At 53.1% G+C, this 26595-nt stretch overlaps 1 protein-coding gene across 1 annotated transcript in view; it reads left to right on the forward strand.

The window, feature by feature from the left end:
- Window positions 1-4324: 4324 nt before the first annotated feature.
- The window catches only part of MEGF11 (multiple EGF like domains 11), a 230476-nt gene continuing 208205 nt past the window's right edge, over window positions 4325-26595 (forward strand). The window contains exons 1-3 of the mRNA XM_042941666.1: window positions 4325-4905; window positions 9159-9260; window positions 13503-13603. Coding sequence (XP_042797600.1) covers window positions 4808-4905; window positions 9159-9260; window positions 13503-13603 — 301 coding nt within the window. The 5' untranslated portion in view covers window positions 4325-4807. The remainder of the gene's footprint in view (window positions 4906-9158; window positions 9261-13502; window positions 13604-26595) is intronic.

Consider the following 26595-nt stretch of genomic DNA (forward strand, 5'->3'; position numbering starts at 1 on the left):
TGGGATGGACAGAGAGCAGGTTCCAGGTACGTGGACCAGGCTTCCGTGTCCAAGATTTCGGCACAGTCAGGAGGACTAGGCAGGTGGTGGAAGCGAAGCAGGTGGGGGAGGATTTTTGCACAGATGGACTGTGAGGTCATAGCAACTGATCCCGGGGCAGAGGCCATCTGTTTGTCTGTCTGGCCTCTGCCCTAGTTTTATGCATCTTGGCTGATGTGAGCAGCTGGTGTCTGGCCAGAGATTCAGGCTGGACTCTTGGGGCGCCCGCGATGCCAGGACCCTGGGCAGGAGGCGCAGGTCTCCCGAGGACGCCGCCGTCTCTAAGGTCTGCCCAGCCTGCAGGGCTGACCCAGACTGGAACATAAGCCTGGCTGGGAGGAGGGGTCCTTTGCTACGATGTCAGTGTCTCTTAGGTTACCCAGTGGCAGGTCCCCTTAACACCACGTGCCAGGCACAGGGGGCCCTCAAGTGTTAGAATAAACAAATGAATACCAACTCTAAGGATGCAGGCTGATAGGAGCAGGGCTTCCTTCACACTTGCCCTTGATGGAGGGGAGCAGAGTTTTCCAAATGGACCTCTGAGGACCTCTGCTCCTAGCACATTGACTAGAAGGGGTTGTAGGGAAAACACTGGATCAAACAAAGTAAAAGCAGGTCTCTTTACTTGGGGTCTTCTCAGGGCCTGAGATACACTGGGAGAGTTAAGATGCGGGCATAAGCGTGCAGCATTTCCTGAACTAACTCACTCGTGGAAAGCTCTGGGAGATTTCTATCAGTGGCTCGTGGGACTAGTGTTCCACAGAACCCTGGTTTGGGAAACACCTCCCAAAGCTGCCCCCACGGCCCCCACGGCTCCGCAACGTCATCTCTCTGCTGCCTCCAGCGCCACGGAACATTCCTGCCTCCCCGTGCACTTGCTAATGCTGTGCCTGCCGCCGAAATGCCCTTTCTCTTCCCCGCCCTCTCTCCGTGTTCTGTCCATCTTAAGTCCGGCCGCTCCACAGAGTCCCCCACGGGCCCCCCAGGGGGACTTCGCCGCTTGCTGCTTTAGCTCCTCAAAGAGATGGCAGCTGACGCGTTTTATTTCTTTGTGTCCACGGTGTAGCCCAGGTCCAGCCGGTGGTGTTCCAGGAGGGCACGGTTGACCAGTTCAGGCGGGGGGCAGGTGTGCAGACTCATCTCCCAGCCACCTTCTCTCCCCTGCAGCCTCCTACCTGGCTCACTGGGTGCGAAGCAGCCAGACCCCACAGTCAGGGAGGAAATTTCTCCATCGCTGGGACCTCAACTCTCTTCCTCTGCTCCTTAATATGCAGGGAGCATGGACAAGAGGGAAGGGAACCAGCTGATCTATTTACATGTTCCCTTGCTCCCAAGTGAAACCAGGGGCATTTTCTTATTTAATTATTAATGCCCTAAATCAGATGGTGCCCGATACGTTAACCTCTGTCACTCCGAATGGAGTCGGCCTAATAACCACTGCGGCAGCATTGATTTTCCCTCAGTCATCTTGTGAGCACATGTCTTTGGGATCCAGCCTCTTGAGAGAGAGAGCCCTGGGAAGCCCCGTTAACGTGCATGGCGAGGGGTTTGCCCGCATGTGGGGGTGGTTCCCTTCTGGCTTCTCTTCACTCTGCCTCAAGTGAAGTGTCTGAGATGAGTAGAAAGCTTCTTCTTCGTCTTTTTTTTTTTTAAATACTTCTCAGAGAGAGAGAGAGAGAGGGACAGAGCAGGAGTAGGGGAGGGGCAGAGAGAGAGGGAGATAAAAAAATCCGAAGCAGGCTCCAGGCTCTGAGCTGTCAGTACAGAGCCCGATGCGGGGCTCAAACCCACAAACCGCTAGATCATGACCTGAGCCGAGGTCGGCCGCCCAATCAACTGAGCCACCCAGGTGCCCCTAGAAATAGTTCTTCTAAAACCAGTTACCAAGAGGAACTGACTGGTCTGACCTAGGACTCGACCCCGCCTTTGAGGCGTTATGCGACACGTGAAGAACACAGGCTGGAAAAGCTGTCCATGTGAGATGGGACTTGGTAAGCGCTGGGCCGCGTGGCCCAGACTCTAAGCTCTGTGAGTGTAGCGTGCCTGGCACCCAGTAGGTGCCCAGGCCCTGAAGGGGAGGAGGGGCTGGGGCCTGAGCTGGACCTCGAGTTGACGGTACTTGCACGTGTAAAGTTGACAATGTCGGGGCATTGAGGACAAGGGGGCCAGTGTGAATGAAGAAAAGAGCGGGAGAGACCAGTGTGGCCCAGGGCGGGAAGTGTGGGTGATAAGGTTGCATCTTGTAGATTGGGCCGGGTTCTGGGAGAAAGCGTGAGGGTGAGGGAATCTGAGGGGAGCCTTCCACGCTCAGGCTGGCCGTCCTTGGCCATCCTTCTCAGCTCCCTTCCCACACTTCCACAGAGGCAGACTTGGCCTCAGATGGGGGACCACGTGGATGCTGGTGGCAGGGCTGTTCAAGGGTTGGGTGCGAATCCCCCCTGCTCTGCTGGCCTTCACGCCACAACATGGACAGAGGAGAGAGGCCGCCGAACTGCCTGGGTCCTTGCCTCCTCTTCCTGGGTGCTTATCCAAACACCCGTCCCCCCCACCCCCTCCTCTATGCCCCAATATCCGGTGGGAGGCAGCTAAACTGCCCTGCCCAGATCGGACTCAGGGAGGAGGTTTTCAGGAACATTTGGAAAGATGTCCCAAATTCTAGCAACGATCCAGCTCCCTCCATCCCCCACTCCTCTCCTGTCACCATGGATCCAAAGGGGCCAGAGGAACACTCTCTTCTAATCCAGGTGGCTTTATCCTTTGATGTTCTAAGCTTCCTAAGTTTGAAGATGCGGTCGGGAGGTCCACTCAGGAGATCGCTGTAGATTACAGGAGTGACCAAATTAATGAGACAGGGCTGTGGAGAGAACCAGAACGAGGCATTCTCGGCCGCTGGCATCCTGACTCTGTTCCTTTGGGAGCACCGTGTCGCTTCCATTGTTCCTTGATTTAATTTATCTGATGGCTGATCAGCCCCCCTTGCCCTGGAAGAGGATTCTTCTCCTACACGAGTCTCCCTAAAACATGATGCCACGTCCGGGCAGACTCTTTCCGGGATCGGCTGTGGTTCCTCTTCTCAGAGGGGAACGGGCTGAAATGCCCTGCGGCCTCAGTGCTGCGTGGGCTCCAGGCTGTGCCCAGCTCTCTGTGGAGAGGCCCCTTGGGGCCCCGAGGACGTAGGGGGGGAGTGTGAGTGGGGAGGGGAGAAGAGTGGCTGTGGCCTGCGTACTCCTGGACTTTGCAAATTGAGCGGGAACACCAGAATTGCTTTTCTCTTTCCTAACTGATTTCCAAAATACGTGTAGCCAGATTGTTTTCAGATCTCAAACAGAAAAGCCTCATTAATCATTAATTTGGACCCCCACAGTTGTACAGAACTTGTGACAATTTGTTTATCTTTGAAGGAGCTGCTAAGAAGGAGTTTAGTGAGGAAATTACTGGGGATGGGGAGGAGAGCATTTAACCTTTCACGAAGAAAGACAGGAGCTCTCTTTAGCTTCCCTCCGGGTACAGATGGGGGTGTGTGTGACATCCCTGTCACTCTTGTCTGTCCCTGAGTAGGGTGAGTACTTCCTCATCAGTGAGCTCAGGGCCAATGGACTGGATCCTCAACCATTTCAAGCCTGGGGACCCCTTTCCAACGTCAAAATATTTTCTATACCATCCCCGCCCCCAGTTATTAGCAACTGCGTTTTTTTAGTATGTCAGACGGAGAAGAGAAGCTACTCTGAATTCAGTAAAGCTTTTAAGCAAATCACGATAGCATCTGTGTACACATGAAAAATAGTGCTATCTTTCTGAGCCACAGTGTTCATTCATTTTAGAGCTGATGTTTGAGCACATATGAATTCCAGCTCCCTGGGGTGAGTTTCCCTCCCCCTTTGCCCCCAACCCCCCCACCTCCGCCCCCAGAGGTGGGAGCCCTGGACAGTTCTCTAAGGCTGTAGGGTCGTGGGGTCCTGGAGCCAGGGCAGGAAGGAGCCTGGGGGGTTGACATCTGTGTAGGTACACTTGACACCTGCCACAGGCTGTCACTTCAGGGGCCTGGATCAAACTCTATGAGCTGCTTCCTCAAAGCCCCTCACCAGGCCTTCGTCCCTTGGTGGGAGTGATGTGTGCATCAGTGTGGGAGTCAGAGACTGATACCCCATAGCAGCAAGAGAAGCAAGGTCCAGCCTTCTGGGTGGTCTGGAAGGATTTTCCCAGCTCAGCTTCCCAGCTCTGGCCACAGCAGACACCTTTCTTCTCTTTCCTCTTTGCAGGAAGGAGTAGGGAGAGAATTGGATGCTCCAAGCATACCAGAGATGAGGGAGAACGGGCAGAGGGAGGACGTTGCGTTTAAAGATCAGGGGTTCTTCATCCAAGGATGGGCTCAGGGGCCTGAGGACACCCCGGTATCGCAGCCAAATGTTGTGCATGTGGGCATTTTTCTGGGGAGAAGTTCTTGAACTTTCCGGAGATTCTCAAAGGAGTTCCACGAGCCAAAAAAACTTTCAGAAGCTCTGGCCTGGAATTTCAACTTTTCCCTGACTCAGGCTTCCCACTCCCTGGTTACTCAGAGCTGGTGGAGTGTTGCTGTGTAGTCAAAGCCCGCGAGTGTGAAATATCAAATGCTCATTACATGACGTCGGGGGGAAACTTAGTCTGCTTAGCAAGTCTATTTTGTTGTTTCGTGTGAGAAGTCTCCGTGCCAAACAGATGCCCGGGAAAACGGTCTGATTAATGACGCTGCTTCCTTTGTCCCCTCCCCCAACCCCCCACAGGGCCCGGGATGGCACTCTCGGTGACAGGGCTCACTGTCTTCTCTCTCCTGCAAACTGCCCTCTCCCTGAACCCCGAGGACCCCAACGTGTGCAGCCACTGGGAGAGGTAAGATGTGGATCTCAGATGTCCAGGCACTCCCCGAGGGCCTCACCCTGGGCTTGGCACTGTTGGGACAAAAGCGGAGTCGGGAGGTACAGAAGCTGCCCACCGTGGGCCTGTGGTCCAGCTGGGGACACAGCACAGACGCTGGAAGACAGGACAAAGCAGTATGGATTCTGTCTGGGACTCGGGGCTGTGGGAGGGGGTTGACTTAGTGATGCAGTGTGATAGATGACAATGAACTCCGGTCCCTCCCCGCACTGGCCCTCCCTGACCATTTTCCAGAGGCCCAGCGGGGCTCAGTGCCCGTCCACAGGCAGGTGGGGTGCGGTGAGTGACCGCAATCCGGATGTGCTATTCTCCGATGCTGAGATGCCGTTGCTGCTGCTTCCCGCCTGGTGTGGGCAGGAGGGGACCAGGGGAAGAGCGGCCCGGGGCCTCTGCAGAAGAGCCGGCTGCATCCTGGCTGCAGCACTGGGTCCGTGGGGAATGGGCCAGGGCCCTGCAGACAGCCTGACTTTGAAGTACAAGGTTAAAGTATTGATTTTGGTGAGCAGAAAGATAGTGACCGGAGACCCAATCAGGAAAAACCGAATTAAACCCTGGAATTGATTGGCCGCGCTGACCAGGACGACTCTGCCACTTAGATGTTAATAAATCAAATGAATAAAATTAAGATGAGGGCCCGGTGGGGGAGGCAGATGGTAGAGGACAGGCGAGTGGGGCTGGCCGTGCTCCGTGCTTGTGAGGGTGAATGTCCCGGCCCCACGACAGGGAAAGGCACCCCCCGCCCAGGCCACCCCAAGCCCTGGAGGGATGAGGGTCTGGGGGCGCAGAGGGAGTGCCCCTACGCCAGTATGAGCATGTGCGGCAGTGACTGGGCGCTCCGTGGGGGTCCCCACAGAGTCCGCTGGAGCAAACCGACACCTGTTAGGTACAGTGGGAAGAACACAAGGTCTGTAACGAGAGGACCTTGGTTCACTCCAGTCTGTCACCTGGCAGCTGTAGGACTTTGGGGCAGTGTCTGAACCAGCCTGAGGCTGCTTCCCCACTGTCAAGTGGGGAGAATAATTACCCTGGCCTCACAGGCACGTTGGAGGATCGGGGTACCGGTGTCATGAAAGGGCTTTCGCGACCGCAAAAGTCGATTGTTGTCTTTTCTTGGTGACGCCTCTGGCTTTGCAGGAACCGGTTCTCACAGACTTTAAAGCACATCGGGCTCACCGGAGGTGGGCGTGGAAAACGGAGTGTTCTGGGTCCTGGCCCCGGAGACTCTGATTCTACAGGTCTGGGGTAGAGCCTAGGGATATGCATTTTTCATAAGCTTTCCACATGGCTCTGAGGTGACTCGGGCTTCTTGCCCTTCTGGTCTTGGTGAATTTAAACCTTTCTTTCCCAGAGGGTGAGAGAGCTGTCAGGTGAAGTTGCACACTAGCCTCCCTGGTTGACGGATCCCAGCCTCGACAGCCCCCTACTATCCACCTGATCCGAGGCTGAGATATAGTTGCTTCCTGAGGATGGCTGTGCTATGTCCCCACCTCCAGGATACCTCCTCCCGTCTGCCCTTCTCTGCCTTCCCCAGCTCCTCTAACTGGGCCGTCTCCTCCAGGGAGCCTTCCCTGATGGCAGGGCCCATCCTCACTTCCCTCTTCTGAGTCCCAACTGTGGATCTGTTCAAATTGAAACCAAATTCTCTAATTTCCTAACCGCCCTCACCCCCCGCCCTCCCCGCGACATTAATAAACTGGGAATAGGAAAACACTCTGAACTGAGCTTGCACTGAGCTGGCATTTCAGGCTGATTGGGCTGTCAGCAGAGGTGATCAGTTGATGGGAGGACAAGGACAGACCCTATGGCTAAAGTGAGTTCTGGGGGCCCCTGGTGCTTCTCCAACCCTTAAGGCGGAGGAGGCCTCGCAGACAGTGCCCCATGACACCGGGTGCCTTCTTCTTCTTGGCTTGCCCACCTGAGCTCCACTGCCTACTACATATGGACAGATTTAGTCTGCATCATTCCGGAAACATGCCCTGGTCCCCAGAGACCGCTTAGGGAGACTTTCTCAGCTGGATTAGTGCTTCTGGCAGGCTCCTTGTTAATTATGCCCCTCCACCATTAAACCCAGCGGAAAGACCTCCCCTGGCTGGTAAAGCCCAGTTCTACAAGATTAATCTGGTCCCTCATTAGCATATTGGCAAGCGAGCGTGTTAAACCGCCCAGCCATGAAACCAGGGGCACACTCTTCGCCCCGGAGACTTGGAATTGATTCAAGGTCTCACTGCCAGACTCACTCGGCCCAGGGGACCCCCTGCAGAGCTGGGACCGTTCCCCCCATGATACTCTCCTCACCCGTCTGTCGGGCTGATGCCTCTTCTCTGAGCACCCACTGTCTGTGTCGGGACGGGAAGGGGTGCCTGAGTCCCCGAGTGCGTAGCAAAGGTGGGGAGCCCATTCTTCGTGTGGTCTGGCTCCTCCTCTCCCCGCCACAGCCAGGGAGGAAATACCTCAATGTGTAGCACAGGAGGTGAACCATTGCAGTCGTATAGCAATGGTGGCCAGCGTCTATTGGACGCTTACGGTGCACCCATTAAAAATTTTACGTGTGTTATCTTGCGCTGACAATTTTACTTGTTATCTTACTTTACCTTCCCACCACCCTGAGAGATGGACACTCTTGTTGCCTTTCTTAGTCCTCACAGTAACTGCGCGAAGCCCTTGGCAGTATTTGCCATGGATTTACAGGTGAGGAAACGGAGCCTTCCGTGAGTTACATAACATGTCTGAGGACGTGCGGCTAACGAGTGACAGGGTTCGAAGGTGACCCGGAGCCCACGCACGCTTATCCAGTCACTCTTCTGCCCTAAGTGAGGTAGTCAGTAGCCCTGTGGGAGCATAGGATCGTGGAATTTCAGAGTTGGAAGGGGCCCGTGGGAGGTCAGGGGTAGGTGCCGAGCTGCCTCCGTGTCCCCGAGCCTGGAGATGAAAAAGCGTTTGGCCCATGTCTGCGCAGATGTGTGCCTCTGTCTCCGATTGCTGCTTGCTGGCTGATAGAGGCTCAGCAGGGACCCTCATATCCTCAGTGCTTCAAAGAGCCAGAGAATTTCCCAGCCCCCCGAGTCCCTGGGCCTTGCTGACTGCTCCTGGCCCCGCTTTCTGAATTTTAGATCTTTGACCTTTCGGGCATCAGAGAGCCTGCTGTGGACCCACTCGGGGAGCTGGCCTGCTCAGCCCCCTTGCAAGCAAACCAAGAGCTTCCTCAGGCAAAGCAGACGGGCTTTTATAGCCTGGATCTAGCCATCTGGCCCAGGTCAGTGAGCCGTCTGGGGGGAAGCAGTGAGGAATACCAACCTACATAAAAATGAATTCCTGAAGTCTCAGCTGGGGCCCTCTCCCAGCCTGCACAGCAAGCATGAATCTTCCCTTCAGCATCCCGGCTCGACCGCCTTTTCATACAACTCCCGGCAGGGGCGGGCAGGTAGAAAGACATATGGGTCAGGCTGAGATCCGCCCCCCTCTGTGACTTCTACCCACTGTTCGGGTTTACAGCCAGCAGGCAGGATAACGAGGTGCTCCTTGGATTAGGGGATCTGGGGCATGTCCTTGATGCTCCCCCAGCTATCCCGGAGACAAAAGAGAGCGGAAGGTAAGTGACCTTGGGGAGGTCACTTGGTCTCTGTGATGTTCATTTTCCCTGTTTGTAAAATAAGGCTACTAGCAGTGCCACCTGTCTTAGAAGATTGTGAGGATTAAAATGAGCTCAAACACTTAACACAGGGCCTTTAATGAGTATTCGCAGTTATCGGTACCAGCTGTGTGGCCCGGGCAACCGGCCTCTCCCTGAGCCTTAGTCTTTTTCAGCTGTGAAATGGGACCACTTTGCTCTAAGGGTCGACTTCCCTGTAGACGCGCTGAAAACCATAGAGACCCACACAAAGTATGTTGAAACTTGTTGGCTCTGCCTTCCAGAGCCACGTAGAATAAACCTAAACTCTGCTTCGTTCATTCTCTGATAAATGAACTGGAATTTCAGAAAATGAACCGGGCCAAAGGGCAATAAGGGATGTGCCTTGGATCCAGCCTGGGGTCGGGGAGGTTTGATTGCTGAGGGCATGCAGGGCAGGAGGAGGATAGCGGGGTGAGGGGAGGTTTGAGCGGCTGGACACGTGGCTGTGGGCCCGGCTCCCCTGGGGAAGGAGACCCCATACCAGCTGAGCCTCTCAAGTGCTGACCATAGCTTCTTCGTCCTCCCGCCTGACTTTCAGCTATGCGGTGACCGTCCAGGAGTCATACGCACACCCCTTCGACCAGATCTACTACACGCGGTGCACAGATATCCTCAGCTGGTTCAAGTGCACCAGGCACCGGTGAGTACCTCTCTCGGGGGGTGGGCTGGGGAGGGGGTGCTGGGCCCTCAGAGTGTGGCTTTGTGCCGGGTAGTAAGAGTCTCCTGTAGCAGCCGTAGTCAATGCACTGCCATCTGAGAGTCCCTGCTGAGGGCTTCTATCTGGCCAGAGAAGCTTATGGGCAGGGTAGGGCAGAAGTGCTAGAGAATTCCTGCCCTTGGGGGCGTCTCTCACCCAACGAGAGGTGGGGAGTCGGTGGGTAAGTCCCCTGGTTCCCTCACTGGAGGGCAGAGGGGAAAACTTTGAGGCGTATTCTACACATATCCCAGCATACCCTGAATTGGCTGCCTCTTCCACCCTCTTTTTCCCTCTCCCCTCCCAGGGCTTCCTTATGTTACCTCCCCAATAAACTCCTTGTCCTTGAATCTTTGCCTCAGGGTCAGCTTCAAGGGGAAATACAACCTAAGACAGAAACCTCAGAGCAGGGGTAGCCCCATGCCAGGGCCTCTGGTTTGGAGAACTGAGCTCAGGATAGGACTTGGCACCCCCTCGGCACCTTGGCAGGCTGCCCACGGGAGACACTCAGTCTAAATGACTGCACGGGGCTCCTGCTCCCTTGTCTGCAGCGCCCCCCGCAGGTCACGCCATTCTCTCATGTTGCTGGGGGAGAGAGGAGAGGAAGGAAGAGAACACGTTTTGTTGGATGACCCCGGGCAAGCTGCTTTATTTTGGGATTCCCAGTGTACTCATCAAACATACAGTGATCCTTGCCCTGCCTACTCACAGGGTCCAGTGAGGTCAGGGATGTGAAAATACTGGGAAAAATACAGGGGAAGATGGAAAAAAGCGAGCTGTTAGATCCGGGCAAGGTGGCACTATTATCTGAGGGTAAGCGGGGGAATGAGGGGGACGCCATCCCTTAGGTTTCTTTCCTAGTTGCTCAGCATCTGTGTTGGTTTCAGATTCCTTTTGCTTCCTCCTCCTGGGCCTAGTCCCTCTTTGTGGTTTATGCCTAAATCACGGTGGGTAGCAATGTGGCTGGGGAAATTTGCTCTATGCTGAAAAGCCAAAGTCCTGGTTTTCATGTCTGAGTGTAGGACACGATAGCTGCTTTTAAAACCCTTACTGGCTAATTCCAACATCTGGGCCACTTCAGGGTTGGTCTTCATGGGTTGTCTTTTCTTTAATATAGGTGATATTTTCTAGTTTCCCTTTTCTTGAGAGAGCGAGCAAGAGAGAGAGAGAGTGAGAGAGAGCGTGAGTGAGCATGTGTGAGCAGGGAAGGGGCAGAGGGAGAGAGAGAGAGAAAGAGAGAGACAGAGAGAGAGAATCTTAAGTAGGCTCCATGCCTAGCATGGAGCCCGACACAGGGCTCTATTTCACAACTGTAAGTTCACGACCTGAGCCAAAACCAAGAGTCAAGACACCTAACTGGCCGAGCCACCCCGGCGCCCCTCCAGTTTCTTCTTATGTCTAGTCATTTTGAATTATATTCTGGGCATTATAAACAGCAGAGACTGTAGAGACTGAGTTCTGTTATATTCCAACCAAGAGTATTGATTTGTTGTTGTTGTTGTTGTTGTTGTTATTGTTTTGTTTTAGCTCTCAGTTAACCTGGCTACAATCAATTTCCCGTTCAGTATTTTTAGTCTTAGCTGGACTGTGTGGGACCTGTCCTCCACACACATAATTCAGGGGCCAGGAGTTTGGACAGAGACTTTTGTAACGAATATGGGGCTTCCTCTTTGCTGTTCTTTTTTCTGAGCGGGGTTTCAATTTTCACTTTTCAAGTTGCTGGACTTGTCTTGTGGTGCTTCAAACCAGTAAGGCCGGGTGCCTTCTCTCTGAATTGTAGCCGTCCGGAGTCCTTGTTGACTGGGTCCTGAACTTGGGCTCACCTTGCCCAGTGTCATTTCCTTTTTCCCAAGTGTGTATTTCCCTCCAGTACCCACCTTTGTTCTCTCTCTAGCACCTTCTGGTAGTTGTTTTTTTTATATTTCCCCCAGATTTCATAGTTGTTTGCAGGAAGGTTGACCCCATAGGAGCTATTCAGCCATTATTACATCCCCTTCCCCTCGCCCTTGACTGTGAAATGAGGAGGTGGGGCCCAATGCCCCCTTCCAACTTCCTCAGCTGTGCCAAGGTAGCCGCGTGTGGCCCCAGCCAAAGATGGAGGCGGAAATAGAAGCCTCCCTCCCTCCATGAGCCCTGTCAGACCCTGTGCCAGAGTCAAGTTTGCTCTGAGGTGTGGCTCTGTTGGGTTCTTGGAGGCCAGGGATGCTATCCATCAGCGCGGGGGGGAAGGCGAGTGAGTGGCTGCTTATTAAAATAGGCTGCATTCCTGGAACATGAATTATTTTGCTAAATCATTGAGTTGCCTTGCAGCTTTCCTGATGACCTAGAGTGTGTGTGCTGACAGCTGCACCATCAGTCTGCCTCAGTGCAGAATGGTTTCTTTAAAGGTAGCACCCTTCTCCCGACAGCCTGGGCCCTGGCCCCTTCCCTCTCCTGCTTCCCACCCCGGTGCTGGGAGCAAGCAAGGGTCTCCCAGACCAAAGCCATGGGAGACATCTCCGTCCCGGCAGGCTTTCACGGTGCCAAGACCACCCGCCCCCCCGCCACTGGAAGAGCTGAGGGATAAGCCTGTGTGGTACGGCGACCGGGTTGGATGAAATCTAAGCCAGCCCTACCTCGTTCTTTATCTGAGAGGCCTACACCACCCCTGAAATTGCCAGGAGCTGCCTTCCTGTGTCACGGAAGTAGCCTCACTGTGAGGCCGGCTTACTTCCCATTATGGGCTTTTGACAAAGTAGAATGCCCTTAGTTTACGACATTCCCAAATATCATAGATTTCCCCAGAAGCCCTGCACTGTCATTTGTCATAAAGCGAGGGCTTTAAGGACTGGGAGGGCTGGCCCAGCCTGTGCTGTGGGACTCCCTTCCTACGTTGGCCTAACCCTCCATGGAAAGCAGGCTGTAGGCGTCTCCCATGTCTGGTCCCTGATGCTCTGCCCACTGGGGAGGGGTCTGCAGGGAAGGCTCCCCTGGGGTGTTGGTGGGGGAAGTGAAGGGGCTCTGGCTTCAAGGCCCAAGGACTTGGGGTTGAGTCGTAGTCACATGTCATGACCTTGGGGAGTTACTTCCTCTCTCTGGCCTTTAATGGCCATTTCAGTCTCTTCCATTTTGACCCCGTGTGTGAGGAAGGGGCTTTGCCTGTCAGTACCCCATTTTGACTCCCTCTTAAGGACTCATTCCACCCACCATCCATTTACCTGGTCTTCCTCCTCACTCTGGCCTTCCTGTATGGCCAGCCAGCCGCCCTGTGGGAACTGGCACAGGACAATAAGGGAAACCTGGGGGCACTGAAATTAGACTGATTTGGGTTCGAATCTTGGCTCTGAAACTGATCCGTTGTGTGACCTTGAGCGAGTCATTAACTTCTCTGAATACCAGTTTTCTCATCCATAAAACAGAAGAGGGATACATAAGACAAGAATAAAAAACCCTAAAAAGGAAATAAAATAAAGGTGACATAGTAATGCTACCTGCCTCGGGCAGAGAATGGAATGAGATTTCGCCTATAAATCTCTGGCACAGGAGGAAGTGTCAACATCTGTGTCAGCAGAAGAACGGGAATGCAAGTCTCTGACTTCCAGTCCAGAGTTCCTGCTCCCTGGGCCTTAGTTTCTTCCTCTGCAGGGCCAGCGGTCAGTTCTGAGCCTTCCGAGGGACGAGGACATGTTATTTTGGGGTGACGGAGGTTAATCTGCTTCCTGGGACTGAGTCAGACTCAGGGGACCCTTTGCTGACCCCGTTTTGGTTCTCCAGGTGTGTGGACCAGTCCCTAGGAAGCCGTGAGCAGTCTGCTTGTTGGGGCAGACACTCTCGGGGCCCACACCTCCGGTCTAGGTCACCCTATGAGCTCCTCTGGGGGGTTTTAGGAGAGCCCCTCCACCCCCCGCCCCAGTCACCTTCCACAAGTACCCCAGAAAGTATCTTCCGAAACCCTGTTCAATATCACGCTGAAGAGACCTGGGAAAGTCAGCAGGTGTAGCAAACGCCGCGTCAGTAATACATTCTGCATCACAATGGCCCAGATGCAGCCATCGATTTTTCTTTATTGTGTTCCTTCATATTTGAAGCCGCCATGCATTTTAAAGTAATTATTGAATGGCATCCTCCATGTAGCTTAACACAAATATCATTCTAACGGGAGTGATTGATTTTCAATACTTTCAAGTGGCTTTCTCCCTTGTGCCTTAGGATCAGTTATAAGACGGCGTATCGGCGTGGCCTCCGGACCATGTACCGGCGCAGGTCCCAGTGTTGCCCTGGCTACTACGAGAATGGAGACTTCTGCATACGTACGTAGGGGCCGCCTCTGTTCTGGCCTCGCTGGGGTTGGGAGGCGAGGGGAGAGAAGAGAGAAGGGAGGTAAGCAGGCCTCAGCCGACCCGAGGGCTCCAGAAGTCCCTGCCTGCTGCTGGCTCTGAGGGGATCATGGGTCTGGTATAAACACATTGCGTGGGATCACATGGGATCAATGGAAGCAGGTCAGTTCCAGGCTTTGGTAGGGTCAGGAGAGAAGTGGACCCTTCCGGGGAGGGTGCTCTGAGGAGCAGTGGGGAAGAAGGGCTGAGTGGCTGGTACAGATCTGAAGGGCTCCAGAAGGCTTTGTCGGATGGAAGGAGACTTGAATGGATAAACGGTGACGAGATGGATGAGTGGATGGATGGATGGACGGATGGATAGAGATTGGAAGGGAGGAAGGAAGGCAAGCTGGATCATTGGATAGCAAGACCATAGTACCTAGAAGGAGGATAGCAAGAGTAAGACAGATCACAGGGGGCCGATTCCAGGAAGTGGGGGGTTTCCAAAACTGATCGGGAGACACTGAAAACAAGGGGGGGTGCATGAAAGACACATGGAACCTCTCCCCCTGTTTGTCTGCAGTGGCTCAGTGCTCTTGGTGTCCCCAGAGAGTCAAGGGCTGAGTTTCTGGCAGCTTCAGGCCCTCTGGGTGGGGGTGGGGGAGCAGTTCTGTGCAGTGGGAGATACCCAGGAACCTGCGGATCTGAGTTCTGGTCCCAGCTTCTGAGGCATGTGGCTTTGGGCAAGTCATTTCACCTCTCAGGAAGAATGACTCCAGGGCCCTGTTGGAGTCCAATGGACTCTTTCCCACCACCTCTGACAGGTGTAATGGGGCCAGGATGGGGCTCTCCTGTGGGCAGTAGAGGGTTGCCACTGTGGGAGAGTGTCAGAGAAGCTGGGAGCCCCCCACTATTAATGACATAGGGGAATCCACCCCCAAAACTTCTGCCTCTTCATTTGGAGGCAGATTTGGAGAGTGATGTTCCTTGTTAGCATTCTCCTTGCCCTTTGGGTGGGTAGAGTGAGCCAGCACCAGAGAGACAGTTTGGGCAGGGTGGGCGTGTTGGCGTTGGGAACGAAATGACAATTTTCCCCTGCTGATGTTACGTATCCCCTCTTGCTGGAGAAACTCGATTCTAATTGCATTACAGGAACGAATGAAAAATGCTCCCACAGATGCGTTCACTGATGATGGTTTTGCAGGAAAAATACAAAGATACCCAAAGCCATCCCCAAAAGGCTGTTTCTCAGGAGCAGGGCAGAGGACCGGGCTGGGACAAGGCCTTGGTTGGCACATCACCTGGGATGGCGTTCCTATGGGGACCTGGGTGTAGATGTGAGATCAAGACCAAGCTTTACTGCTCTTCTGTCTGCCTGGAGGAGAGCGAGAGCCAGGCATGGGGGGGTGACAGAGGACTCATAAAGCCTAAGCAGAATGGATGTGAGTGGCCCTTCGGGGCTCAGGGCACCAAGATGGACCCAGGGAAATGATAGAGGGAATTCAGATGTCAGCACGGGGCTCCAGGAACAGATGAGCACATTTCTTTTCTAATTTCCATTAGCGGGTGTTGGTAAAGCTCTTGGAAAATGAAGACCAGGGCAGAAACACTAAGTGTCCTGATTGCACAGGCCTGGTCTTGCTGACTGGGAACGGCAGCTTGTCACCTCCTACCTACTCCTTATGTAACGGCCAGGTACTGCCTGCTGAGCTGGTGGCCACAGGCCAGGCCACCTCCAGGAAGCCAGCGAGAAAAGCCAACTTTAGGACTGAAGGCTTTTTCTGAAGGGGGACAGGAGAGTTTCAGCAGTGGGATGGGGCACTGGGGCATGCGGGGTACTGGTAGTGCTGACCCAGAGGGGCAAGAGTCACACAGGCCTGGGTTTGAGTCTCAGCTCTGTCCCTCCCAGCTTCTTCCTCTTTATGCTCCTCCTCATCCTCTTCAGAGCACACCCCCTGTGCCAGGCACTGTTCCGGTCACTTCATGTGCATTAATGGATCAGCTTCTCACAACAGCCCTCTGAAGTAGGTACTCTTACTTCTCCTATCTTATAGATGGAGAAACTGAGTCACAGAGTGAGTAAGTAACTTGACCAGGGTCGTACAGCTAGAAAGTGGCAGAACAGGGATTTGAACCTAGGTTGTCTGGCTCTGGAGGCTGCCCTGAACCTCTCCGATGGGCTGCTGCCCTCTCTGTGAGCCTAGGCAAGACGTCACCTCTTGGAACCTCAGTTTCCACTCATGTAAAATGGGGATAGTAATAACCTCTACCGCCAGACACAGGGTAGGGGCTTAAAAAATGTCAGCTCCCTTACTCCATGGCTTTGGGTCTTAACATTTTTTTCACTCTTGGCTTTTGTTTTAATTCTCCAGATCACCATGGACCCTCTCCCTGGGAAAATGCACATGACATATATAAACCTATGTGCACACACACAGCCCTTCCTTTGCACACAGTTGCAGTGGGTTCATGGATCCCTCACATCCCTCACAGAGTCTTTGAAACCCTGGTAAATCATTTCTGCCATGTGTTCATGTTTATCCATTCGATTGACACTGTTGCTTGTCGACTTGTTGCCTACGCACTTGGGTGCGCATGAGAGATGGTTGCTACCCCGAGGGGCTTGCAGCCCTAGCAGAGAGAGATGATCTGGCACACAGATACATGCCCCCAGAGTTGCAGATGCTTCAACGAGCATCTTGATAAAGTAGAACCGAGTGGAATGGAGAGACTGTCTTCTTCAGCCATGCCCACTTAGCGAGAGTTAATGAGACGTCAGCTCTTGACAGAAGAGTGACGGGAGAAGCCCTTGAAGGGTGTGCCACCAGCATTTATTAGACGCCTATCGTGGCCCACCCACGGTGCTGTGCCTTGGGATAGAAGAGATGGGGTAGAAATAGCTCCTGCCCTCGTGGAACCTACGGTCTTGTTGGGAAGGCCAGGCCACATGCAGAAAAATCCGTGGACAGCAGCCGGAGAAGAATGTGGGGAGGAACCCACAGACCGGACACGCTAGGCGGGAGACCATGCTGTGACCTGCTGTCACTCGGGGGGCTTCGTGAGGGTTTGGGCTGGATGGAATGGTATCTTTGGGTGTGGGTGGGAGAGAGGGAACCCCGTCAGCAAGGGCGTGGAGGCAGCTGGCCTGAGACCACGGGGGTGGGGGGGTGGGGGAGGCAGATCTGGCTGGGGGAGGGGTTGGGGGAGGCAGTCATTCATTTCCCAGGGCCGCCCTTGCAAAGCAGCACTGCCTGGCGGGCTTCCCCACCAGGAGTGTGCTGGCTCACACCTCTGGAGGCTACAAGTCCAAATCTGGATGTCAGCAGGGTTGCTTCCTTCTGAGGGCTGTGACTGGAGATCTGTTCCAGGCCCCTCTCCTTGCTTCTGGTAACTCCATTCCCCACACAGCCTTCTCTCTGTGTCTGTGTCGCTCTAGGTTTCCCCTTTTTGTAAGGACACCAGTCAGATTGGATGAGAGCCCACCCGAATGACCCTGTTTTAACTTGATTACCTCTATAAGACCCTATCTTCAAATAAGGTCACATTCTGAAGATTTGGGGGTTAGGCCTCCAATATATGAATTTTAGGGAGGGAGACAGTTGAACCCGTAAACAGGTGAGTGTTGGCCATTACTAGCATTCTTTCGTTCCCGCTTATTGCAATGGGAAGAAAGGAGGGGGACCAGCCAGCCCTCACGCAGGCTTTGCCAGCCGTCCAGGAGCGAGTGGAGACCCCAGGGGCAGGGAACTTGCATGAGGGAAAAATGGTAGCAGGCAAATGAGGGATTGTGTCCAGGGTGCCAGATGAGAAGCTTTGCAAACCCAGAAGAAGCATTCAGGAGTCGATGCCCTGCGGCCCCCTCCCTCTCCAGTTCTCCTTCTCCACCCCTTGGGGACCAGAGAAACTCCCAAGTTCACCAGAACCTGGTGAGAACCCATCTAATGCCTCAGGACTGAGGCACGAGAATATTACCCATGCTCTGGGTAGGGGTAGGAGGGCATCATCTTCCCTCCAAAACGGCCTTTTTGGAGCCCGTTTCTTAGCAGATAGTAGGAGGACACCGACCCTGGAGTAAAAGCCGTGGCTGACTCTGCCACCAGCTAGATGTGCAGTCTTGGGCGAGTCGCTTTGCCTCTCTGGACCCCCCATGGCATAGGATGGATCATCCCTGTGGGTGGAAGGAGTAAAGATCCTGAAATGCATAGAGCTTGATACATGCAGGGTGGCACTACTGTTTCTCTTCTTTGTGCCATTTCCTCTGCCCCAGAACTGCCATCCATATCCCAGAGGCCTTGGCAGCCCTTCTAGAACCTTCTGCACCAGAACTGCCCACCCTCTCCCTTAGCTACAGATACAGCTGAGTCCCATATTTCCTAAGGATCATTGGACCCAAATGGCACTTCTCTCTTTCTCCTTTCTCATGAGACAGGCCAGAGGGCACCTTTGCCTCACAGAGCCGGTTTTGTCACGTAGGCGGTGGTGTTTGAGGTATTTGGGGAAACTCTGCTCTTTGAAAACGTTAGCTTGTATCAGACTGGATGGGCTTGGTTATGATGCAGTAACAAACACCCCGAATCCCAGTGGCTTAAAACAATAGACTTCTCTTCCTTGCTCATTTTGCATGACCGCTGTTGGCTGGCTGGGGCCTGCTCGCCCCAGGACCCAGGCTGCTGGAGCACGAACTTTGCAGTGTTGCTGGTTGCCATGGCAGAGAGAAGAGGGCTCTGGCGGGTCAGAAATATTTAGTGAGCGGTATTAGGGCTTATCACCCTACAGATGCCGTGGTAATCACAATTCACTCACGTGTGTTCTCGAACACCTGATAACCTAGTAGAAGATTCCCCTGGAAGACACGTTTGAACACAGACTCATTGAGCCCCAGCCCCAGTCTCAGATTCAAAGATTGGAGCTGGGCAGCCAGAGAACGTGCTTCTCTAACGAGTTCCCAGGTGACGCTCATTGGGAACCACACTTTGAAAACTGCCGAGGATGGTGGGAAAGCAGATTGCTTACCAGGTGCATCCCATTGGTAGTCAGGCCCTCTCTCGATGGGCTAGAGGAGAGGGCCTGCTTCAGAGTAGCCAGCAAGGAGGGGGAACTGGTCTGCCTGATCCCTCCCTCCCTCCCTCCCTCCCTCCCCTTTTTCCTTTTCCTGGAGGAGGTAATGCCCCCAGACTTCCTAAGTGGTGTCCTCCAGCCCTCTCACTGGATGCTTGGAATCCCAGAGCCAGCCTCCCCGCAGTGTGAGTTTCATCCTAATCAAGAAGTAGAGGAATGAAGCTCCAGGCAAGTGGCTGACGGGCCCCACACCAGCAGCCCTCCCCACTCCCACCATTGATTGGGGGCGGAAGAGGGGTGCAGGAGGGGTGGGGGAGGGGGTTGCTAAGCCTCCTGGAAGGGAGACCACTCCGGCTCAGTGTGCATGTCCTGGGATGGCTAAGGGGGAGCCGGCAGGGGACGATCTGGGATACTGGCTGCACTGAGGGCACCCGAGCCGTGCTTAAGATTTAACTAACTCCAGCAAACTCCTCACACCATTTTTGAGATTTAAGTACCCCTGTCTTATGATCGCAGTTGTTTTTACAGCGGATTGTTGTTTAACTGTGAATTCAGCTCCGGTTTACTGATTGGCTTGCTCTTCATCTCTCCTTGGGTCTCACTCTTTGCTAGATTTGGCCTTATTCTTCTCGAAGGGCCATCTGTGTTCAGGGGTTTTTCCTGGGAGGGTCTGTGAGCGAACGCCTCTCGTATGCTTTACTTGTCTGAAAACGCCTTTGTTTTACCCTCACTCCTGAGTGGTGCTTTAGCTGCCTGTGGAATTCTAGGTTCTCTGTGATCTTCCCTCAGGGTCTGAGGATGTTTTTCTGTCGTGTTCTGGACCTCGTCTTTGCGGGCTAACGCTTGTGTGGGTGTGGAGTTGCTTTCATTCACACTGTTTGCTCCTCAGACGTATATATCCCTTGAAGCTAAATTTTCATGTCCTTTATCCATTCTGGAAAATTCTCGGCCATAGCTCTTCAAACATCCCCTGTCCTTCATTCGCTCAGTTTTCTCCTGTTGAAGTGCCAAAATGTTGGATACTCATTCCACTTCCTCTCTCCTAGGCTCTCTTTTTCCATCTCCTTATCTCTCCATGCTGTATCTTGGAAATTTTCCTCAGATCCATTTTTCAAATCCTTTGGCTCTGCTAATTACCCTGTCTGTTGAGGTCTCCATTTCAACAACGGCATGTTTCATTCCTAGGAGTATTCTGTTTTTCCTTCTTCAGATCTACAGGTTTGCTTTTTTTTTTTTTCTGTAGTGTCCTGTTCTTTTTTTTTTTTTTTTTTTAATGTTTTTATTTTTGAGAGAGAGAGAAAGTGAGCAGGGGAGGCGCAGAGAGAGAGGAGGACAGAGGATCCAAAGTGGGCTCTGTGCTGGCAGCAGTGAGCCCCGTGTGGGGCTCGAACTCATGAACCGTGAGATCATGATCTGAGCTGAAGTTGGAGGCTTAACCAACTGAGCCGCCTAGGTGTTTTCATTATGAATTCTAATCCTTTGCTTACTGCTTTAACTATGTGAGACGTATTGATGGTCTCTTTCAGATGGTTCTATTTTGAGCTATGCTATAGAGTCAAGATAGTTCCATCTTGGGTCCTTGAGTTTGGTTAGCTCAGAGTATCCGTTCTGCTGTTTTTGGAGATAGCTGACTCTCCCTTGTGATGGATTGTTTCCCCATATAGGTTGTAGTTTCTTTTTTCTTGTTTTTTTTTTTTCCTTCTTTATCGCTGCGAACTCTTGAGCTTTTTTTCTCCTCCCCACGCCCTGGGGTGTGCACGTGCCCCACCCATGAGTTCTGCGTTTTCTTAGTAGGCACACGACCAGTCTCTGCACTGATCTCTTGGTTTGGGATTCCATGCTGAGGCTGGAACTGTGGTGAAGGCGTGGGGTTTTTGTTTTTGTTTTTGTTTTTTGCTTTTTCCTTTAAAAAAAGATGCGAAATTCACACATGACACAATGGCTAATGGTATTGACCATTTTGAAGCGTGCAGGAGAGTGGCACTTAGTGCATTGGTAACGTTGTGCATCTGACACTTCTGTCTAGTTCTAAAACCTTTTCATCACCCCTGAAGAAGACTCTGGTCCCATTAAACGGTCACTCTCCATCCCCCCCTCCTGGTTTCTTGTTTCTTGTGGAAGACTTTCTGCTCATCCGGAATCCCTTATTTCTCGTATGGCCGGTGGGCAGTATTTTCAAGTTTCCCCTACATGGAGCTGGTAAGTCCCAAGGCCATCTGTCCCTGTGTGGGTGTTAAACCCCAGGCTCCTAGCCAGGACTGGGGGCTGCGGGCAGCGGCTAGCTAGGTCCCATGCTCCCTGGCCTACCTTAGCTTCAGTATCTGCCCTTTTGTCCCTCCTGTAGACTCACTGCTCTTTCTTACACTTGGCGGTTTACCTTTCTCTCCTTAGAGCGCAGATATCTACATTTTTGGTTTTTTAGTTGTAAATTATATTTTGGGGGCATTTTTGTAGCAGGAGGGGCCTTCATTAGCCCTTTCTCCGTGTCACTGGAACTGTACCTATTTTATAGCGAGCGGTGGAGTCGGGGGGGCTTTATAACCAGACCCAGTGACGTTCAGGGCAGTGCTTTCGTGGACTGAGGGCTAGCTTCGAACAACAATAATAAAACGGTGTAACGTCTGGTGGTTTACCCTGAACTTTCCCTTACGGTATATCACTCACTCCTGACAGACTGGAGGAGTGTTACCACGGCCCTTGCACAGCAGGGGAAACTGATGCCAGGGAGGCTAAGTGCCTTGTCCGGTGGATAAGTGCGGCCCAGGAGTTGAGATCTGTGCTACTTCTAGTCCTTCACTTCCCCCCCTGCAGAGGGTTTCCTCTCGGTGGGAGGGACCTGCGGCCAGAAGAGAGAAGTGGGGCCGGACAAGAGGGCAGGTGAAAAGGTTTGTAGGAAGAGGAAGGGACGGAAGACAAACTGATTTGATTTCAGAATTTTGCAAAGGTGGGTGCAAGGATGACCTGCCAGGATCAAAGTGTGTGTGTGTGTGTGTGTGTGTGTGCGCGCACACGTGTGTACAGAGATGTGGGTCCTGTCTGAAAGCCTCTCCACGTAGCTACTAGGAAAAATCATTCCCTGCTGACCTTCTAGGAGGCTCCCCAGAGAATGCAGCCTGCTGACAGGACCAGAACCAGTGCTGATGCTTCTCCCCCAGATCACCAGCACCTGGTGCTGAGCTTTGCTGCCTAGAACAACATCCATTCTTCCATCTGTCCATCCATCCATCCATCAACATTTATTACCTATCTATGCCTTGAATGCACTATGGAGTCCTGGGGATAGAGGGATGAATAAGAAGCATACAGTCTAGTGGGAAATATATACACTTAAGTTCTAACACAGCATGATAAGCACACTTTAAATAAGTAGGCAAGGAAACCAAGGGTCACCGGGCTGGTGTGTGTGTGTGTGTGTGTGTGTGTGTGTGTGTGTGTGTGTGTGTGTTTGGTGGGGGGCGGGGGGAGGAGTAATGGCTGTTTAGCTGCCCCAACACATCCTCACTGAGTGGCCAAAGTTGGTGCAGCCACTACGATCTCCTCCCCAGTCTTGTGGGCTTAGAACATTGATTTAGGATGCCTCGAGTGGCTGAGCTCCAGCTGATGATGCACACTAACCAAACTCATAAGATACTGATGCTTAACCCTGCTGCAGATTCATTCATTTCCGGTGAGCAAACAGAACATTTGCTCTCCATCACTTACTAGTGCTTTTCAGGTCCTCATAAAGAATTGTTGAACAAGTGAATCCACGGTAGGGCACCAAGGCCCGGGGGGTTCTCTGGACACTGCTCCTGTTAGCACCTATTTCGGATTCCCCCGACTGAACTCTAGAGCACCATCTGTCACTCTGCCCCACTGGTTGTGATACTGCCTTGCATGTCTATCCCACTCACAAGTGAGTTCCCGAAGGAGAGGGACCGTGTGTCCTACACGGGTTAGTCCCAGGGCCAGGCACAGTGCCTGGCACTTAGTGCTGAATAATTACTGAATGAGGGAGTAAGAAAGTGGGTGAATGAAATAGACCCTGAGCACTGAGAGACCTCTTTGGGAGAACCAACTATAACTCTGGGGAATTGAAGGGGGAAGGGAGATCCAAAAAGACTCCTTGAAGGAGGTTAGTTTTGAGCAGAATCTCAAAGGTGAGTGGGAACTTGCCAGGAGAGCAGGAGATGGGCAATGGTTAAGACAGAGAATGAGTTTTGTTATTTTTATTTATTTTTAATTTTTTAAATGTTTATTTTTTGAGAGAGAGAGAGAGACAGAGCGTGAGCAGGGGAGGGGCAGCAAGAGAAAGGGAGACACAGAATCTGAAGCAGGTTCCAGGCTCTGAGCTGTCAGCACAGAGCCCGACATGGGGCTTGAACTCACAAAACGCGAGGTCGACCTGAGCTGAAGCCGGATGCTTAACCGGCTGAGCGACCCAGGCGCCCCAAGACAGAGCATGAGTTTTAAATCCCATTTCTCCTCCAGGGTGGCTCTCTGAGCATGTTAGTTAGCTTCTCTCTGCCTCGGTTTTCCTCATCTGTAAAATAAGGCAGGGCTGTATTAAGTTCCTGCCCGTTTGGGCTGTCGTGAGGAGTAAAGGAGTTCCCACCAGGAAAGCATTCAGGGCAGGACCTGGCACACAGTGAGGGCTCAGTAAATGGTAGCTACTGCTGTTTGTGTTCTTGTTTTATGTTTATTTATTTTTGAGGGAAAGCAAGAGCGCATGAGTGGGGGAGGGGCAGAGAGAGGGACAGAGGATCCCAAGTGGGCTTTGTGCTGATGGCAGTGAGCCCAATGTGGGGCTTGAGCTCATGAACCGTGAGATCATGATCTGAGCTGAAGCCGGACGCTCAACTGACCGAGCCACCCGGGTGCCCCTGCTGTCTGTGTTCTTGGTGTGAAGAGGGCACTTTGTGGCAGAGGCACTGGTGTGAGCAGAGGTGGGAAAGAGCAGACGGGATCAGGGCATCGTCAGCAGGCCTCCAGGGCCAGAGCGCAGGAAATGTGGGAGAAGTGGTACTCGAGAGGGCTGGGTGGGGCTGGGGCTGGACCCTCAGCACCACACGGAAGATCCTGGACAATCTCATGAGGGCCTTGAAGGGTCACGGTGGCAATTGCTCTGGGGGCGGCAGCAAGGAAGAGTCAAGGGGGTGAAAGACAAATCAGGAGGTGCGTGGGGATGGGGGAGCTGTGTATGGCTGTGCTCAGGCACCTTGGTCAAGAGGACACGGGATCTGGGGTCTGTCCGACTGCATTTTGCTGGCCTGGCCCTAAAGTTCCCTGCTAGGCCTTTCCCCCACCTGCAGCGAGTGCCAGCAGAGTCCGGTGTGCTGACACAGCCGTGGAAGGATCTAGGTGCTGCTTCTTAATTACCAGCTGCAGCTGTAATTAAACCTCTGCTATCCGGACTGGGCAGCCTCTGAGGGGAAGCCTTAATTAGTGTCAGAACAGCTGGGCATTTATGTAAAGTCCCCTTCTTGGGTGTCTCAGGCCAGGTAAAGCCTATGAAGTAGCTAACCTGTCCCCAACCTGACTTCACTATTTTTCTACGGGAACTTCCCAAGGGCCCTGCTTGCCATCTTCTAAATGCCCTCAACATCTATGGGATGCCAGCTCTGATTTCTGGTCCGTGTTGGCTGTTGGCTGCTTCTCTGATGTTCTCCCTGTGCCCGGCCCCAGCGGCCTCCGACCCATCTCCTCCCTCCCTCCCCTGTGCTGGCCACCTTGCTCTTTTGTGTATGCCCCGCGTGCCGTCCCCTCTGTCCGAATGCTCTTCCCTTAGAGAGCCATGTGGCTCTCACCCTTATTTCACCCCATCTCTTCTCAAAAGTCACATTATCGGAGTCTTTCCTGACCACCCTATCTGAAATAGCAGTCCCCCAACCATCTTTCTGTGTCCCCTTATCCTGTTTTGTTAATTAACACTACTGTTACCTGATATAGAGACGTGAAACATATATATTTTTGTTTTCTGTCTCCCCAACTAGATTATGTGTTCAGTAGGGATAAGGGACCTAGCTGACCTCTCTACTCTTAGAACAGTACCTGCCATATAGTAGATGCTCAATAAATGATGAATGAACGAATGGACAAGTGAACTATAAGCTCCTGTGGGTAGGAGCACCCTTTTAAAAACATACTGTTGTGTGGTCTACAGTGGCTCATGGCGTACCACACCCAGAGTAGGGGCTCAGAAAATAGTGATCAGGTACCACCGATCCGAGGTCTGCCCCGCCCCCTCCCATATTTTTGATACTTCGCTCCTGTGCCCCCCCCACTGCTGCTTGCTCTAAGTGCTATACCCCAGGCCCCTCCATGCTGGGACTTCTCATCCTGTATCTTGCTTTCCCAGGTCCCCTTGTGGTCTGTGATCCTCTCTGCTCCAGCCAGACACCCGGATTCTCCACACTCTCTCTCCCTGGGACTTCATTCCAGCTGCCCCTGCTCCCAGAACCCCTGGTCCTGCTTTGTCTAGTGGCTCTTGGAGACTCGGTGCAGAGCTGCGTGGTCTCTGGGGAGCCCCACCTGATGCCTCCCTCTCCCCTCCCAGTCCTGATCTTGGCCCCTCTTCAGCCCCACCTGTCCTCACTTATTCTTTCTCTCCCTGCACAGTGAGCTCCTTAGAGCCATGGCTGTGGGACTCCTCTGTGTCCCTAGCATCCATCACAGGGCCCAGCAGAGACACAAGCTTTGACTAGAAGACACTAGCCTTGGCTAGAAGAAGGATGTGTGGGCTAGCTTTTCCTGGGGACCCTCAAAGGACACCCAGAGGAGTGGTCTCTGGGCGGGACCTCGAGATCCCAGAGCAGAGGGTGACCTGCCTCAGATAGGGTCCTTGTCTCCATTTTCCTTCCCTCGGCCTCCCAGAGCCCCTCCCAGAGTTCTGGTGTCTACGCCCAGTGTCACACTCGTGTGCGAAGAGCCTGGGGATCCTGCTCTGAGGCTCCATAGGGGGCATGACCCAGGAGACTAACCCCCTGGGCTGGGACTGAGCCTCCAAGACATGAGGAAGAGAAATTGCTCACGCGGTGCCTCCTGGTTTGTCAAGCTGCTTCTTCCCTCCTGGCTCCTGGCCTTTGTAGCAGAGAGCTTTCAAAAAGTGGCCATTAATGGGCTTTTGGGGAGGACAGACAGGCCAGCCCCCAAGTCTCCTCTACTCTTTGCTCTTTAAGGGAAGCTGAATGGCCTCTGTGAAGGTGAAAATGACACCTCAGAGCCTCCCTTTGCTCCCAGTGGCCACTCAGTCCTCTTGTCTTTGAAGAGCCTTGATCAGCTGCCCATCAGTGGCTGGAGGGGGGACTAGCTGGGAGAGCTGGACGCCCCTCACGCCATGCTGGCTGGGCATTGGCCAAGGCTCACGGAAGGCCCAAGAACCAGGCCCCCCCCCCCCCCACCTTGTGGCAGGCAGACATCCCACTGTCTCCACCTTGTCCGTACCTGGGGATAAGAATGAAAATATTTAACCACATGTGTGGCACTTCCAGCAAGAGGTTAGAATGGAATAGGGACCTTGAGGCCTGTTGTGGTGCCAGGGTTAACTCTGTAGGTGCCAGACTATGGGCGGGGAGGGGCGGGGGTGGCAATACTTACCAACTAGAGCAGAAGTATTTAACTATGTTAATATTCACCACCCTGCTCCCCAGTCTAAGTCTAGGCCTGAACCTGAAGATGTGATACGTCTGGGCCCCGTATGTGATGTGTGGATGCTTCGGCATCTGGCTGTGTGTACGTGTGTGCATAGGAAGTTGTGAGTCTGCCTGTGTGGACGCTACTGCCCACCCATGAAAGGGTGTCTCGGGGCGCCTGGCTGACTCAGTCCGTAGAGCATATGACTCTTTGATCTTGGGGTTGTGAGTTCAAGCCTTATGTTGGGTGTAGAGTTTACTTAAAAATGAAATCTTTAAGAAAATTTTAAAAAGGGGTATTGGTGTGGCATGTCCTTG

The sequence above is a fragment of the Panthera leo genome, chromosome B3 (assembly GCF_018350215.1).
Source record: "Panthera leo isolate Ple1 chromosome B3, P.leo_Ple1_pat1.1, whole genome shotgun sequence".
Lineage (NCBI taxonomy): Eukaryota > Metazoa > Chordata > Mammalia > Carnivora > Felidae > Panthera > Panthera leo.